General features: G+C 41.8%; 1 protein-coding gene across 1 annotated transcript in view; it reads left to right on the forward strand.

The window, feature by feature from the left end:
• Nucleotides 1-1,396: 1,396 nt before the first annotated feature.
• Nucleotides 1,397-18,693, forward strand: part of gabbr1b (gamma-aminobutyric acid (GABA) B receptor, 1b) — a gene marked incomplete at its 3' end in the record, with an annotated part of 32,675 nt that continues 15,378 nt past the window's right edge. The window contains exons 1-9 of the mRNA XM_083899845.1: nt 1,397-1,549; nt 5,174-5,308; nt 5,959-6,129; nt 7,054-7,155; nt 8,546-8,611; nt 10,319-10,510; nt 13,216-13,461; nt 13,590-13,653; nt 15,737-15,814. Coding sequence (XP_083755971.1) covers nt 1,424-1,549; nt 5,174-5,308; nt 5,959-6,129; nt 7,054-7,155; nt 8,546-8,611; nt 10,319-10,510; nt 13,216-13,461; nt 13,590-13,653; nt 15,737-15,814 — 1,180 coding nt within the window. The 5' untranslated portion in view covers nt 1,397-1,423. The remainder of the gene's footprint in view (nt 1,550-5,173; nt 5,309-5,958; nt 6,130-7,053; nt 7,156-8,545; nt 8,612-10,318; nt 10,511-13,215; nt 13,462-13,589; nt 13,654-15,736; nt 15,815-18,693) is intronic.

An 18,693-nucleotide genomic window follows, 5' to 3' on the forward strand; every position in this document is an offset into this window, starting at 1 on the left:
CACTTGAAGATGTGTTTTTTTAGTGTAGAGGGACTGGTATCGGACCTGTTAATATGACGCATTAATCTACTATTGTTAACATTAATATTATGTTTTCCCGGGGCCCTTAATTGGCAGTTTGTGGGCCCCTGGCGGTTTGGGGGCCCCCCCCCCTACCATCCCTTCCCTACGTTAAGTCCGCCTATGCGCTGCACATGCCTCCTCCTCCTCCTCCTCCTCTCTCCTCCTCCTCTGCTGCAGCCCACCACAGTGTCAGGTCTGCGTGAACACACAACACCGCCTCCGTCATTTCTTCTCTTCCCCACGGAGGAGCGAGACACATTCCGGCAGCAGCAGCAGCGCATTCTCCTCCATCTCCATCATCGTGGTGGACTCGACCTTTTTTTTTTTTTTGTTTCCTCCTCGTCACTGCGTGGACCAACAAGGAGACATTTATCTGTGTTTTTTTTAAAATATATACCTATCTATCTATTTGTTCTGGTCCAAATCAAACATGTGCGTGGACGGCGGAGCGCAGAGCGGACAGAGTCGCAGGAACGGGACGGATGAAGGGCAGAGAGACGACAGGTGGATCCGGACAGAGACGCGATCTCCGCGGCTCTCCTCGTGAGCTCGGCGTGGGGGGGACGTGAATATTTCATGGACGCGCGGCGTGTGTTTATACTTTAGGGTAAAACTGATCTGTTTGAAACGGCCTCAGGCTGGAGATGAATCTGCTCCTCCAATCATTTCACAACCAGTCTCCATTTATATGATTTATATTTATATTTATTTATGATCGGACTGTTGCACGACTTTTCAAGTAAAGTCTAATGTTTACCATTATTTTTCATTAACTTCCGGGCTTTTTTTTTTGCAGGAAACTAAATGACTTTCCTTAAATATTGCTGCAGCAGCTAATGGAGCGTGCATAATAGCTGAATTAATTGCTATTTTAATGGTCAATTAACCAGTGTGGGTTACAAACAATTTGAATAGAGTAAATAAGAGCCTATTTTTCTGTATTAATGGGACAAAAAAAAACCCTGAATATGTTTGGTTAAAAGGCACAAGGATGCTGTTGTTTTTGAGATTCAGGTAAATAACACTTGACAACTCGTTGATGAATCGCGTGAACACGTGATTCATCGCTCAAAAGTGATAGGAACTGTCCAAGGGGCTGATGGGAATTGATTTGTGGTTGACCTGTGCAAAGAGCGTCCTGCAGACTCACGGCTGAACAGCACCAGAGGGACAAAGCAGAACACCAGTCTGTCTCCCGGGACTTCCCAAGAATTCACCAGCTATGTCTCGGCTCTTCTCTCTGACCCCCATGACCCTCTCCGTCCTCCTCCTCCACCTCCTCCTCCTCCTCCTCTCCTGCTGCTGCGTCCCCGCTGTGGGCATGAAGAAGAAGAAGCTCTACATCGGAGCCCTGTTCCCAATGAGCGGAGGCTGGCCCGGGGGACAAGCCTGCCTCCCCGCTGCCCAGATGGCCCTCAGTCTGGTGAATGAACGGGCCGACATCCTGCCGGGCTACGAGCTGGAGCTCATATACTACGACAGTAGGGTGAGTATGATGCATACGTGTGTGTGTGTGTGTGTGTGTGTGTGTGTGTGTGTGTGTGTGTGTGTGTGTGTGTGTGTGTGTGTGTGTGTGCATCATTCACACGTTCACACCTTCCACTGCAGGGAACAACTTCACATCACACAGGATGTGAAAAGTGGTGCAGCCGAGCAGGAATTCACCTCTCAAAAACACACATGAATGCAAAGTGTATTTTTTTTTTTTTATTTCCCCCTCATTTGCATGCACGGCTGCATGAATTAGAGGAATAAATATGTTTTGTAGCCTGAGGCCCCCCCACCTCCCCCCCTGAGAATACACAGCTCATGTCACAGCATGGTTAGAAAAGACCCCTAGAAAGGCCTTAATCCTACGAGCCAAGGACCTCACAAAAGTCTCTTTACGCGCCTCCTTTGGGTTTCACTGGCATTAATACACAGTCTCGCTGTATTATTCCTTTATGAATGTGTAAGCATATAAAAGCTGCAACTGCAGACTCATTAGTTAAAAGCCACCTCTGTTGATGAGATATAATCATTATTATTAAGGCTTTTCTGTGACAGAAAAGATAAGAAACAGCAGGTTTTTTACGCATTAGGGGATCATATCAAACGGTTATTTGTCTGGCAGATATTGCAATTTGCATTATTATTTGCATTATTTGCATTATTTTGCATCATCCCTGGTTGCAAAATGTGTGTGAGAATATAATTTTTCTTCTTTGTTTCTCGCAGATCTGCACAAATATCACACACGGGAATCCTTTTAAAAATGTGTTTTTTGGAATGAAAATGAGAACACAAAAATCACCATTCCCTCTCATATCACTGTCAAAATGATCGCAAATTAGATATTTTATTCAAAAAATTGTTCAGCCCTAATCCCTGGCGCGTGCTCTATGTTCCTCCTAAAGCCTGAAAGAAAAATGAAAGTATACTGAATGGTGACTCTTCCCGGTAGAAAAAAGAACTCTATAAAGTCCTTTGGGAAAGTGGACGTACTTGATTTATAAGACGATAAACTGTTTCCTGTGAGCATTAGTTTCCAAAATGTGGGACAAATTTTTTCGATTCTTGAAGCCTCAAAATGGGAGTTCACGTTCTCCTTAGCGGCGTCACAACTGGTCACCACTTGACCTTTGACACTGTACTGTATTGTGTATTTTATATATATATATATATATATATGTACAATGTAGTTTTTAAGTGCTTCATTTGGTTGATTTGGTCCCAGTTTACCATAATGCTGCTGTGTATGTGTGTGCTTCATTGCACAAGCCTGTCAGGACTAACGTTGAGGTGACCTTGATACGTGCTTCACCTCGTCTCAGGCGGCTGCCTCAGCTCTGTGTGTGTGTGTGTGTGTGTGTGCTTACATGTAGCATGTACTCGCGGTGAATGAATGAACCCGGGGTCAACACATCACTCGCTTTAAAGACCCCGCGTTTAATATCTGCTCACGTCTTCTCCTGACTCTTAACCCGCTCTCTCATGACCGCCATGAGCATCAGGGCCGCCTGGAGTTATTTCGATTTTATGGCTTTAGTAGAGTAGAGTGCTTCTGCCCCCTTTCCCCCGCCCCCTCCCAATGATAACTTTCACTTTCGATATCTGACAGTTGTTCAACCGTTTAGGTCATTTACGGTTACGGAAAAGTTCTCATCCGTGATTGGGCGGTTCTTCCATTGAAGTCTTACGCTCTTAGAAATAAAAGTGCTCAGTAGAACCATATAAGGTTCTTTGGCTTGTCCTCATAGGAGAACCCTTTATTCAGGAAAGTGGTTTAAAAGGATTTTTCGGAAAGAAAATGGTTCCAGGTAGAACCTCAGTCCATGTAGAAGGACCCTTTTGGAACCCTTATTTCTAAGAGTGTAAGGGCTAACATCGTATACCGTTTCTGCTTTCCGGTATCCAACCATCCATCTTCTACTACACATGAGGGTCGTCACACCCTCAACCGATCAGCAGTCCATCGTTTTTGAATGTTCTAGATATCACAAATGGTCTACGAGTTGCGGTACTGAGAAGTAAAAGCTTGGTCCATGTTCCTTGTTTCACAGTGTTATGGTAAACTGAAGAACCCAGAGCCGGATGTTCAGAAAACTTTCTGCGTCATTGCGATTTTCGTGTGACTCTGAATGCAGTGAGCGACGAAACACCGAACACCCGGGTCTGGCAGAAGCAGCATAAATCTCACGTTCTTGTCAAACGTCTCCTTGAGTTCTTTCGCGACGCCCTTCGCCACCGACTTGTACAAAGCGAGCGGCGGAACACACGCGTCGTTGCCGCCGCTGCCGCCGAGGGCGAGCTTTGGGAACGTCAGGTCCAGCAGACGTTTCAGGTGCGTGGCCGCCGAGAGGTCGTCGAGCAGCTCCAGTAAGCCGGTGTTCTTAAAGACGCGGTGGATCGTGAGGACGAGGAACATGCGCGTGCGATCCTCCCGAGTTTCTGGAGAGAGAGGCGTCCTCCGTTCTGTCCACCGTTGACTCCACGGACTCTTCGCCGACCACTGTGCTGTCCATTTTGTTCTGGAAAAGTGACGAATCCGTGTCATGTGAACAGTTTGTGTGTCACAATGGAGGCGCCATGCCTTTATAGTGACTTGACACAGTTGTGTTTTCATGATGTCATCAAATGCCTTTGATGTATTGATGTATGACCTCACACGCGATAGATGACGGATTGTGATTGGGAGCTTTTGATGCTGGATTAAACTTCCTAAAACTCTTCTACCTTCTGAAGTGGTAGAAGATGAATGGCAGAGAAATAGTGCGCCCTATATACTTGTCATTACGGTAGAACCTCAGGACTTCCTGTGGATGGACCGTCCAATCCCAGACGAGATTCACCAGCACGTCAGACGTTTGTGACGCCAGGTTCTCAGTACCGTCATTACCTAATCAGCCAGATTTCGAAGGTTTAACAGCCAAAAAATAAAAATAAAAGCGATAGTTCAGGTTCCTTTGGCTTCTTCTCTGTTTTTTGATGTATCGTTACAGCGCCACTTACAGTCCTGGCATATGTACTACAGTGGTTTTGAGTCGTTTCAGGTGGGATTTGTAAAATTGTGGACATTTTCTAAGTTGGAAACGTTCCATGGGAATTAATGGGGAATCAAATCTGGTTCCAACCAACTTTGAAAATTTCCATTTTATTAGCATAAATTCCCAATAATTCCAATAAATTCCCAATAATTCCAATAAATTCCCAATAATCCCCATACATTCCTGTTAATTCCCATAATTCCTGTGGAAAGTTTCCAATTTGGAATATTTCCAAAATTCCCAAAACTAAAGTTTCCATGTTAAGTTTCTTGAAAAATTTCCCACCTCTTTGCAACCCTAGTTCCATGTGGACGATGTTTCCTGATACAACACCGTCTTAACGGGGAATCTGTTGAAAACGGCAAAGAAAAAGATTGTATTTGTGTGGACGTGGCCTTAAGTGCTTTATTTTATTCACCAGAGGGGAACTTTAATAATATTCAAATTTATTCGAGGTGTCAGTTTAAGTGTTCTTTTATTTGCAAACCCTGCACCAGAGGGTTTGTCGCTGTTTTCCCAACACTGTCATGGTCACGATGTGTTTGTTTCAGTGCTGTGTTTCTGTGTTTTTTTCGTGCCCACAGTGTGATCCAGGTGAAGCCACAAAGCTCCTCTACGACCTCCTCTACACGGAGCCCATTAAAATCGTGCTGATGCCCGGTTGCAGCTCCGTGTCCACGCTGGTGGCCGAGGCGGCTCGAATGTGGAACCTGATTGTGGTAAGAACATTGTTAAATTGTGTCCTACCTGAGGGAGGGGAAGGCTTTTAAATTGGTACACTATCATGTTAGCGGGGGGGGGGGGGTGGTGGACCTTCAAATGTCAGTGGCGCTTGTTTTTACCTTTGCGACGACACCAGTTCAGCCTCTCGCTGTTTCCTCATTGTTAGTGAGATTTCACGGTCGCGCAGTCACACGGCCGAGGTGAATGTAAAAAAAACTCACGGTTTGCAGTTGTGATCGTCAGTGAGTCATGCGGCCGCTCATGCATGAAGACCATTTTCAGTATTAATATCCGCAGCAGCGGAGCCTGTTATTGTCCTCTGCTGTTTGTCCGCCGTCCACCTCAAGGTTGGAGGCGTTGTTTATTTTGCTCGGTGCTGGGGTCACTTAAATCACCACAGTCTGTCTGTCTGCTTCAGTGCTTCACCTCTCTCTGTGTGTGTGTGTGTCGATAACTGGATGTTTTTCTATTTGTTTCTTGCAAAATTGTTGAGAGAATGTGGGTTAAAATCTCCTCAGGCCAAACAGACGGCACCAACAGTGATGTTTGAATGGTAGTAGGGTTGCTTTTGTGTTCGTTCCTTCCTCCTCCATCCTCTCGCAAAAGTTAACGGATAATAATAATAATCCGTTTATCTGTGTTCCAGTTGTCGTACGGCTCCAGTTCCCCGGCGCTGTCCAACCGCCAGCGGTTCCCCACCTTCTTCCGCACTCATCCGTCCGCCACGCTGCACAACCCCACTCGAGTGCAGCTCTTCCAGAAGTGGAAATGGACAAAGATCGCCACCATTCAGCAGACGACCGAAGTCTTCACCTCAGTAAGTCCTGTATTTAGGTTTAAGAACAATTAAAAAACATTTTTGTAATTGCTAAATGGGGGTTTAGCTATGAAAAAAATCCTGTAAAGATATTTTAATTTCAAAGTCATTGTTAGAGTGTCTTGACACCTCTAGACTCTTAGAAATAAGGGTTCCTAAAGTGTTCTTCTACAAGGGCTGAGATTCTACCTGGAACCATTTGCTTCTGCAAAACTCTTTCCCAAAGAAAGGGTTTTTCAAGGGTTCTCGGTAACACTAATGGTTCCAGTAAGAACTATTTTGAGCCAGAGAACCCCTTTCCTGAGTAAAGGGTTCTTGTAACTCTAAGGGTTCCAAATGGACCTTTATATATGGTTCTACTTAGCACTTTTATTCCTAAGAGTGTACCACTGAGCGACCGTTGCCCCTGGCTAACCTTGACTGTGGTCAAGACATTTTTGAGCGAGGTTCTGGGGCTTTTTAAGATTCGGTATCTTTTAATACTCCCATTGTTTAGCAGCTAGCTTCTCTCTGCTCGCTCTGCTGGTTAAACCATGTGTTGTCAGTGTTATTTTATAAGCTGTTTTATCGAGTGGGTGGTCAACAACCTAACCTAACCAAAACATAAATAAACAGAGTTTTCTGCCTGCAAAATAACATGTTTTTAATTGTAAATATACTGGCTACACCATTGTATTTAAATTTAACACATTTCCTCAATTTCCCGATGACACATCCGTGTCATTTTATGTCTAAATATAGTCAATTCTTTAACGTTCTCTGTGCTGTTTTTGTTCTTTGTTGCACCAAAAGTGAAAAAGCAGCTGTTTTATCTGTTTGTTGCTGTCGACACCCACACATCGTCTTTCTGAGGCACCAACTCACCTCCCTCTTACCCTGCTGCCAGATATTACTCTTTAAATATTGTGTGTGTGTGTGTTGCAGACTCTGGATGATCTGGAGGAGCGGGTGAAGGAGGCAGGGATTGAAATCAGCGTTCGTCAGAGTTTCCTCACAGATCCCGCCGTGGCTGTCAAGAATCTCAAGGTGCCGTGTTATCCTCCCCGTTACCTTCATCTGCCTGCTTCTCTGACATGTGACAGGAAGTTTAAAAAAAAAAAAAAAAAAACACACCCAAAAAACAGTCATCGTTATGCAAGACCCCGCGTTGGCAGCTCTCTTAGCATTTACAGCATCTGAGGTTAATCTGAAGTAGAAACCTAAACCTCATCATCTGCAGTTAACGCCACCCAACGCCTGATTTGAAAATGCCAAGAAGTGGGCTGAGCCCTGAGTGAGGGGGAGGAGGGAGTGGTTAGGGGGCGTGGTCTGGTCGTGAAATCTGACACTGAGTTTAAGGTGTTACTCACACAATATGGTGGAGGGAGCATTAGTTTTAAATATTTGTTTTAAAGGGGGAGGAGTCTGGGACAACGAGCCTTGCTCTGATTGGACAAGAAAGTGATGTAAGAGTGGACTCAAGTAGCTAATGACAAAATGTGAAGGCATTTGATCAGAGAGGCAGTAGATATGATTATTTTTATCACAATTATGTATAAATTCAAAGATTACACCTAGATTAACAACAACAACAGCAGTTGTATGTGTGTTCGCTCTCTGTCACTTTAAACTTTGAGGAGCTTCCTAACATGAACCTTCTTAAAAAAGTTAACTATTGTATCATAGATGCCTTTATTTAAACGACCTGAAGCAGAAACCTGTGTTTGAATTATAGGGAATACAAACAAATGATAAACTGCTTCTCTTCTAATTTGCTTTTAATGGAAAAAAAAATCATTGAACCGTCGCATTTGAATTTATGACGGGCATTAGATGTGCCGCCCATGGCCACTTTATATTTAGGGAGTTGCACTAATAATAATAATAAGAGAATAAAGAGTATTTTTCTTTGTCGGCTTCAGGCAAAAGCAGCTCATTTCCCAAATGCTTCTTCTTTGCACACTCGAATTCATACGATGCTGTAGAACAGAACGTATACACAATTTAACATTTCCCCACAGACCGGAACGCAAGTTTAGATTTATTTATTTTACACAGCAGCAACAAAAACCCACACATGAAAAACCCCCAGGGTCTTATTAGAGCGGAATCTCTCCTCATTATCAGATATTAGCAAACACAGATTCATATATCATCTTTCAAAAGATAATCAACACGAGTGCAACCGGTGAGGTTTAAAACTTCCTCTGCACGAGTCTTAACTCACCTCCTGCAAACACAGATTATAATGACCTCGGCTTTGTACATCAGCCCAGATTTGGTGTGTGAGATTAATTGGCCACAGCAGAAGAAACCATGGTAACAGCGTGTGAATGTAGCCTAATGAGGAGGAAATGTAACGCTGTATACGGCCTTTAACTTATATCTCAATCTGTTTTGTTTTTCTTCTTCTTCTTCATTCCTTTTCCTTTCCCAGCGCCAAGACGCCAGAATTATTGTTGGCCTCTTCTACGAGACCGAAGCCAGGAAGGTTTTTTGTGAGGTAATATATTTTCCCTGCTCACATTTATTCAGGATAGACTCGGCTGACCTGAATCTTAAGTATGAAAGGGAGCCTAGTTTTCTGTGTCTCCTTTTAATAATAAAGTCGTGTAGATTCCAACATCTGGTCATTCACCTTTTTTTTTCCTGCTATGTTTCGCTGTGTATTTGAAACACATTATGCGTGTTGAAATCAAGGTAGCAAGGGAAGCTGTGTCAGTATGCGTGTCGCATGTGATTTCCATATTCCCGTAGCAGCCTCCGCATCAAAACCACTTGGTAGTGGCAGTGTTTCCTCAATCCTGGTCCTTATGGGACCCACTGACCTGCATGTTTTAGAGGTTTCAGCTGCTCCAACCAGGTCGTTACCGGGCTTTTGCAGAACTCGTTGATGAGCTCTAGTGTTTGAAGACCAGAAGTGAGAAACACTGCTCTATATGGGACGATGCAGAACAGGCTTTTAGGTCGACAAATGTGTCACTTCCACGGAAGCTCAGCTTCTCTGGGAGTCAGTGGAGCGGCAGTGGGTGGGGCACAGACCTGTCCCGTGTGGATTTTGCGAGGGAAGTCTGTCGACATATAGCTGGTCGCCGTGTGTTATTTGTTCTGCGATATAGAATATTTTAGCGATATAAACACTGTTATTGCGTTTCAGTTTTACATAATTATCGCGTTTCCTTGTACTCGTTGTTCGTTTGCAGAATTTATGTATAAATAACTGGGCCTGAAATGAGCTCAACCTGTTTCAAAGACCAGCCACCGCCACCGGTTTAAATGCTAGCATTCTAATCCAATCCAACTTTATTTATAACGCACATTTAAAACAACCACGTTGCACCAAAGTGCTGTAAAGTCTATAATCTGTACGTGCATAGTACGCGCATAAAAAATAGTGCTGGGCATGTTAACGCGTTAACGGCGGTTAAAGGCGTTAGCGGGGTTAACGCACATTAAAGCTAGGTTTAGCTTCTTAGACGTCATATCCTGTGTCGGACAGGGCGCGTGAATGCATAACGTGTTTCCATGACGACTGGCCGGAAGCGTGACGTCATGTTTACGTGCCGCGACACCGGAGTCCAGGCAACAGTTAGCTCTGTTAGCTGTGTTAGCTGCGTTAGCGCCGTAAGTGCGCCTACAGTCAAACTGGAGTTGTCTGTTTATTAAATGAAAATAATTAAATATAAATACAAGGTGCGGCCAGTGTATTCACAATTCAAAAAAAAATTGTTTTGCAAACATAAAACTCTGTTTTGGTTTGGTTTTTCTAGTCTGTTGCGCCACCCACTGACCTCCCACTGCCTCTATTTAGCGTTACTTTAGAGACTCATTTTAACAATCGGGAGTCACGTAAACATGACGTCATGCAAGTGTTTTTCCGGTCAGTCGTCATGGAAACGCGCCATGCGTTCATGTGCGTTAACGTAGGCGCCGCTAACGTGCCCCAGTCTTGATAAAAACATACAATAAAACAACAGAAACATGAGAAACACCCACAAATGTAGCTAGTAAAAACAACTGTGTCTTTAAAAGAGACTTAAAAACAAGAATCCGTGAAAGAAAGTAAAGAAAGTCTGTGCCTTTCCCTCCAAACCCTCCATCTTTTCTCTTTCTCCTCAAAGCTAAGAAACAGAAATCTGTGTCACGCTGTAATTCTCCCCCGTCAGATTACCTTTGACCTCGGTCTATTTCGTCTATTCTCCTCCTGCAGGTGTACAAGGAGAGGCTGTTTGGTAAGAAGTACGTGTGGTTCCTCATTGGCTGGTACGCGGACAACTGGTTCAAGATCAAGGACCCGTCCATCAACTGCACCGTGGAGCAGATGACGGAGGCCGTCGAGGGCCACGTGACCACGGAGATCGTCATGCTCAACCCGGAGACCGTGCGTGGCGCCTCCAACCTGGTGAGGAACGACCGTCTGTGAAACTCTGTCAGGTTTTAAACATCAGAACGAGGCGTTGATGATCATTTGCTTCAGTGAATGTGAAACACGTTTCCTTTCAATCGCCGTCTGCAGTTTTTTATTTGAATATATCGAGCGTCTGACACAGCTTGAAGAAAGTAATATTGCTCCATCAGTGAATGGTAAATGGACTGCGGTTACATCAGGGGCAGAGGAAGTTAATTCACTAAAATGAATGGACGCCGTTCAAATGAAGTCATTTCGTTTGCTTTCTGCTTTTCTCAGATGAAATGGAAAGGAAGTCACGGCATCGATCGCAGGCAATTTACCGCTTTGTAAAGGTTGAGCCAAATCAACAAAGATTTCTCAGAAACCTCTCTTTTTCTCTCTTTTTTTCAAATGAATTAATCCAGTATTAAAATCCACTTTCAAGGATTTATCGGAGATCAAAACACACGACTTTGACGTGTCACTAATTCCTTCTCCCATCCATCATCTAGACTGCAATCTCAGTATAATTACATCTCACCAGGTAACGGCGCTGCGTTATTGACGTCCGCAGCGGATGATTTGTCACGAGACCGAGGAAGGATGTCATCCTTTTTAACCCTTTAACACCGAGCCTATCACAGACTGTAATTACGCGGCGGTTTGCGCCATCGGAAAAGTTCCAACTGTTTCTGAAAGCTGAGAAATCGCACGTCAGAGCCAACGTGTGGTTATGACGGTAATTTCACTCGCGCTGTTGGAGGAAGCCGGCAAATCAGCGTCTTTGTCACCAGGGAGGAGAGAGTTGGAAAAACGCCTGTACATAAGTTTTATACATTAAGATTTGTTTGGCCTGTTTTGCACATTGAGCCAAAAACTCAAACAAATGTTACTTTAAATATGTTTTAGACTGTTCAAATTTGAAATTTAGCGCGCAAAACCTGGTGTTCGTGTACAACTACAGTGTTTTTTCTTCATTTTAAATTGTTCATACATGCAGTAAATTATCAATAACTGCCAGATATGGAAAGTTGTACTGAAAAAATGGGCAAAAGAACTTACTTACAGGACATTTTCTGGTCCTTTTATGGTTAAAATAAGCAAAAAAAAAGACCAGACAGACATTATAAGGCTTAGTTTAGCCTTATAATGTGTGATTTGTGGTTATATCAGCCTTAAACTCATATAGCCACAAATCCCCTTTTATTATTATTATTATTATTATATTATAAATTATTAATAAAAATTTTGACATCATATCTTAGATATAAAATCACATATTAGAGGTAAGTTTTAATCTGCCATTCGTTCCGTCCTCTGTGAGCGATGACGCTGCCCGTGCAGACAGAAAATCCATGTGTGCAGGTGAGTATTCCGCGATACATTGTGGGATCCATGAGTTTATTTTTAACCTACGCACCAGCTGACAAGGCGGGAGAGAGAGAGAGAGTGTGAGAGAGTGTGAGAGAGAGAGAGAGAAAAACACACAGCTGGGTAAAATAAAGAGCAAACAGCTTAGAAATGACCCAAAACTCAGAGTCGGAGACCTTTCATGTTTGGTCAAAGCTTTTTCGCGTCATTAAGAAACAACAGTGGGCTGGAAATCACTGAGGTTTACAAAAGCCTCACACTGGCTATGAATTACCCCCCCCCCCCCCCCCCCCCCGCTAAATGAAACTGTCTGCTTCTTCAAGCAAAAACAGGAAGAGCACACAGCTGAGACATAAATGATGTCAGGACGAGAATGGGCCTTTTTTTTTCAGGTTAAAGAAATCAGGTGGTAACTTAACTTAACGTTTAAACGTATGAGATTCTCACGAGAAATCAGAATTCACACATTTTAGTAGCATTTGTTGACTATGGAGCACAACGATCCCTTTTAAAATTAAAATTCTATGGTTTCCGTAGCCTTAGAAAACGCCTTTTTTTACGTGCACTCTTGGCAAGAGGCTCGCTTTACAGAGGCTGTCGTCTTCCGCCGCTTACAAGCTTACAAATGGCACTACAACGAGTGAAGAGAGTTGCGAAGGTCGTAGTTCAGTGACCAAAAAAGGCGACTTGAGTGGAGAAGTCCTCCCTCCATTCGTTGCAATCTGCAGTCTCACCATTAGATGTCGCTAATTCTTACTAGCTGGACAAATTGGATTCGGTGGCAAAAAACATGGCTTTGGAACATAGAAAATGGACTTAGAGTGTTCCTGTGTGCAATGAAGGAAACAAAAACACGACATTTTTGAGATAATCACAAGCACTAATTAGATTAGATAACTAAGTAACTAAACTAAACTACTTAAAACTAGTTAAATTATGTAATAAATCTAAAGCAACTGACCATAAAATCTGAAAATAAAATATGTCACAGAGACTCAGGAATAATGTTCATATAACAAACTGAACTCACCAACAACAACAGTACAGACAAAATATTTTTGGCATGTGGCGCCACCTACCGCAGTCTACCAATCATTGCAGTCAGTAGAGTCTCAGCTGCCGAGCAACCACGGGTTGCCAGTTACGTCAGAAAACGAATTTTGAATTTGAATGTAGTAACCGTTTTTGGCCACATTCTTACATATGGCACCTTTAATTTACATGGGATCATAAATGAATTAAAACAGAATTTCGAATATCCTGTAACAGGTAACTCTTCTGCATATGTTACACATGGTTCCTATGACGACTCGTTGTGTGATCCGTCGCGTTTCCTTCGTCCGCAGACCTCTCAGGATTTCCTCACCAAGCTCATGTCTAAACTCGGCGGGAAGAACCCAGAAGAGACGGGCGGTTTCCAGGAGGCCCCGTTGGCCTACGACGCCGTGTGGGCTCTGGCGTTGGCCCTCAACAAGACGGTGGCGCCCCTGAAGGCCAAGGGCTACAGACTGGAGGACTTCAACTACAACAACCGGGACATCACGGCCGAGATCTACAAAGCGATGAACACCAGCTCCTTTGAGGGAGTTTCGGTGAGTTCTTTGGGGAATTTGATGATAAATTACAGAAGAAGACACTGGTGTCGAATCACGTTTCTGCAGGGATTCATAATGGACTTTCTGGTTCTAACGGGTAATGTTGTGCATTTTTTTCCTCTCAGGGTCATGTTGTATTTGATGCCCAAGGTTCCCGAATGGCCTGGACTCTCATTGAACAGCTTCAAGGTACGCTATAGACATCTGTAAAGTCATTATAAGCTTCTGAGTTCTTATACTTGCACCAAGTACTGCTAATTCTGCACTGCTTAACCCTCCTAATTGACATACACAGTCTGGTTTGACTGTTATTTCAAGCATAATGCAGTATAATTTGTCCATAAATTCATCTTTCAAGCCATTACCACAAACCATTTCCCCCCCTTTGTTTTGGTATTTTGAGCTAAAATAAAGTAAAACAATGAATAATTACATAATCACACCAGTTGTCCTCTGGGGGTCAAAAATGACCTCGTGTGGTTTGACTTTTTAAAAAAAAAAAAGGCATAAAGTATGAATTATTCAACATTTTAGTCGGCTTTATTCCAACTCATTACCTGACACATAAAACATGCTGTCAACATTCATTTCCAGACCATTTAACCCTCCTGTTATCTTCAAATTGACTAACACCTTCAACTGACCCCAAGAAAACGTATTATTATTATAATCAAAATTATTTCCCAGGTTTATGTGTCTGGAATTTTAAGTGTCTTTTTTTTTTTTTTTACTGTCTATTTAGCACTTTAAATAAAATATAAACTGAGAATGTGCAGTATAACTGGACGGCATATATATTGACAATTGGTGAATGTACTTTAACCTGGTAATTGAAGAAATTAAATGTAGTAATAGAAATACTCTATGGAAATGCTTTGTGCTGCATTGTATTTGTCAGTGTGTTTCAGCCGTCTACAGTCACAGTAAAAAAGAAAAAAAACAAAAACGCCTGTCCTCTATAATAATCAAATTATGACTCTCGCATGGCTGAGCTGTAGTTGACGGATGAGGCTGAGTGTTTTCATATTAATGATAGTGCTTTTCTTTGTGTGTGTGCGCCTCTGATTTGCTGCCTGCTCTTTGCCTTTGATCACTGAGTCTGTGAGAATGTTGGCTTCTGGTAGCTGAATGTTATATAATATAATATAATATAATATAATCTGTCAGTTTACGACATCGCAAACATCTCAAAGGCTACTTCAACTGGGATTAAAATGGATTGTTTGGCCAAGAACTAGATTTTCCTCCCTTACATTTTCTAAAACTCAACCCAAAAAAAACCGCTATGTCCTTAAATCCACCCTCATACCGCGACTGATTATTTGGAAGTGGACCAAACAATTATAATGAGAGACTCTATAGTTGGATTTAAATTAGTATGCGTACATTTATTTAAATTTGCCTTGAGAGCAGAGTTGTATTTATTTAAGGGAGCCAGAGCTGTAGAAAGTATTTTAGGGTGGGCATTAAGACAGAATTTAGCACGACATGCTTTAAGGATTTGTTCATAAGTCAATATCATCATTGCAGTTTATGCAAATGTATTGCATATCACACATTTGTCTTTATATACTGAGTAGGTAGCATCAGCGTCAACACCTCTGAAGACGCTTTCCTTCATTTTCTTTACCGCTTTCTCTGTGTGTGTACTTTATATACTTTATATTTAAAGGTGCATTATGTAATAAATCTAAAGCAACTGGCCATAAAATCCTCCTAATATGTCACAGAGACTCAGGAATAATGTTCATATAACAAACTTAACTCACCAACAACAACAGTACAGACAAAATATTTGCATTAAAAAAAGTATTTTGCAGACTGCAAATCACGTTTATGTTTTGAAATCATGTTTTGGCATGTGGCGCCACCTACCGCCGTCTACCAGTCATTCCAGGCAGCAGAGTCTCAGCTGCCGAGCAACCACGGGTTGCCAGTTACGTCAGAAAACGAAACCTAAAAGTGCTCGGTATTTTGAATTTGAATGCAGTAACCTTTTTTGGCCACATTCTTACATATGGCGCCTTTAAACCTATCATTGTGGGAACATAATTGTTTTGTCTTTAAAGGGTTTTTTCAGGGTTAACAAAATGTAATAAAACATGCTTAAATTGTTTATATAACTAATGCGTGCTAAGAACAGGGCTGGATTCAAGCTAGACTAAGCTAGCTAGCCAACTAGCTAGTTCCTAGCTGGGGGGAGCAATGGCGACATGATGATACGGGGTTTCCTGTCAAACTTCGACTGAACGCGTTTTTCTTTCTCACACAGGAGGAAGTTATAAGAAGATCGGATACTACGACAGCACTAAAGGCAACCTGTCGTGGTACGGGAATGACCAGTGGATCGGTGAGACACACAGACATGTCTTCATTGTCCTAAATCGCTGTCTCTTCACTGAAATCTGCTCCTCTTCCTCTTCTCTCTGTCTCCCTGCCTCTTTCTGTTTTTGAAAAATTGGCTGCAAATGCTCGTCAATCAGTCACTTTGGTTTTATTTAGCGAGTGGGAATAGCAACACGTCTGCTAACTTTTTCACGGCTCTCCGCAAAAGTGACTCAGCTGAAAATAGAAGCACAGTCGAATCAGTCTGTTTTTGACTTCAGAAGCACTTTAAAGCAAAAAATACTGACACAAAGCTGCTCCTGAGGGACCGTGGGTAAGATTATTCCTGCATTAATCCTTTTTTTCTTAATGCCAGTGAATGAGCGGATCATAATGTGACTTAAGGAGAAGACCTTTGGCAAACTCGAATTATTAGCCTAAAATGGCTAATTCGCTAATTTAGATGAATCTGAGTCAGGTTATCTGTGAAAAATATGTGACAAAAGTACATTTTTGGTGGAAAAGGGTGACTTTAACTCAAAAATGTATCACAATATTCCATAACTTGAATGTAGTAACCGTTTTTGGCGAGTGGACTGGACCGGTCTAAGGGAAAAAATAACACGATTTTTCAGTATCAGGTGGTCAATATGAGCTTAAAATGAAAACAATATTTCATCATCATGTCACATTTAAGATATTCATGTTGCTGTATTTGCCCGTCGCTAGCGCTATGACGACCGCGCCCGTGTTTAGGAGGTCATTTGATGGAAAACAACCAAACCGAGTCGAGCCGAGTTGTGCTAGAACTGTATGATTTTGTTTCTTTGGCATCTGAATAATTAAATCAAAAGTATAATGTTTATTTTTTATTTTATTACTAAATGTGACAGCTTTTATTTTGTGGTAGTGATTTACGCAGCAGCCCAAAATGGATCTCCTCGGGGGGGGGCAATAAAGTGTATCATGTTATTTTTATTATTGCACAGATGTCATTGCTCAGACGAGGACTGGAGGAAGTGTCCGCCTCTGCTCGAAGCTGTCTGTGTTTACACCCTTTTTAATGTGGTTTTCCAGCACTCTCGTTCTGAAACAGAACTTTGTTTTTAAGATGAAATAAGACAATACTTATGTCTGCGTGCACAGACGATTGTCTTGACAGAACTCGGAGCCAAAAATTCTGCTCCGAGTTCATTAAAATTCAAAATATAAGTCCCTTAAAAATGTTAAAATAACTCGTCTGTAGCTTCACGTCAGTTCATATTAGTCATCTTCTCAAAATCCCGCTCTCTTCCCGGCGCATTACAGCGTTCCTCTGTCTCTGCTTCCCCCCTTCATCCTTAATCTCTTCTTTAACTTCTCATTCCTGCGCTGCATGTGTCACATTTGTCTCCCAGTATCTATTTCACAGTCTCATCTCCTCTTGCTTGCTTATTCCTTTCGCCGTCTCCATGGCAACCGCTGCTGCATCGCGCCGCTATGCTCCCTTTTATTTCCCTGGCAACCGTAATGAGGCCAGTTGGCAGTTGCCATGGTAACATACTGTCCTGATTCCACCATCAAGGCCAGAGAGAGGTTCTAGTGTCAAACAACACAAACACACACACACACCCACACACACACAGGTTTGTGCAGCTATAGTTTTAATGACGCCGCATTGACTTCCATTCATTTAAATAGACTCAACAAAGCGTTATGCTTCACTTAAAGTCAATACCTCACCCTTAGATCTTTGCCCTAAAGTTTGGCAATTTCACAGAAATGAGGTTCTGCCTCATTAGGACCAGGTTCTGGTCTCCATGAGGGACTCCTAGTCCTTAAAAAGATCAGTATTTATGTCAGAAAAAAGTCCTAAATATGGAACAAATACACAGGAACATTGTGTATGAATGCACAGTGTTTCATTTTTTAGCATAAAGTAGTGACAATGTTCTAAAATCAAATGATAGCGTCATCTAAAAGTCACTGTGGTAGTGAGGCATGGGGTTAGGGTGTAAAAAAATGTAAACTTAATTCACCTTTTCATACCCGAAAGCATAATCACGCAAAGCGTTCAACCACTTAAAGTAAAGTAATTTACCATAATTTGACGTCTTAATCAAGAAATAACAACTATTTGTCAGTTTTCTTGTCAAGCAGTACATTTGAAAATTCATGGATAACACTAATAATGCTTATATTTTAGCATTAAGAATATCATGTTGGTTAAATTGGTGTATTGACCATTACAGAAAAAATATTTTGATAATTGTGGCATAAATACATTTATGTGATTTTTTTCCACTTAAGAAACACAATAAAAAAAACTCCTTATAGTCTATATAGATTATATTTAGTCATATTTACACTTTGCAGTTGAGTAACGATCAATATATAGTAAGTAATAGGTTACATTATCTTTTATGACAGAACTACAAATGTTCAACATCCAACTTATTATTAATATTTAATAGAGATAATCACAAGCACTAATTAGATTAGATAACTTAGTAACTAAAATACTAAACTGAACTACTTAAAACTAGTTAAATGTAACATAATGTAACAGAGACTCATGAATAATGTTCATATAACAAACTGAACTCACCAACAACAACAGTACAGCCAAAATATTTGTTTTTGAAATCATGTTTTGGCATGTGGCGCCACCTACCGCCGTCTACCAATCATTGCAGTCAGTAGAGTCTCAACTGCCGAGCAACCACGGGTTGCCAGTTACGTCAGAAAACAAAACCTAAAAGTGCTCAGTATTTTGAATTTGAATGAAGTAACCGTTTTTGGCCACATTCTTAAATATGGCACCTTTAAATTGGTGTATTGACCTTTACAGAAAATTTATTTTGATAATTGTGGCATAAATACATTTATATTGTGATTTTATCCACTTAAGAAACACAATAAAAA

The sequence above is a fragment of the Microchirus variegatus genome (genome assembly GCF_963457635.1).
Source record: "Microchirus variegatus genome assembly, chromosome: 13".
NCBI classification, from domain to species: Eukaryota; Metazoa; Chordata; class Actinopteri; order Pleuronectiformes; family Soleidae; genus Microchirus; species Microchirus variegatus.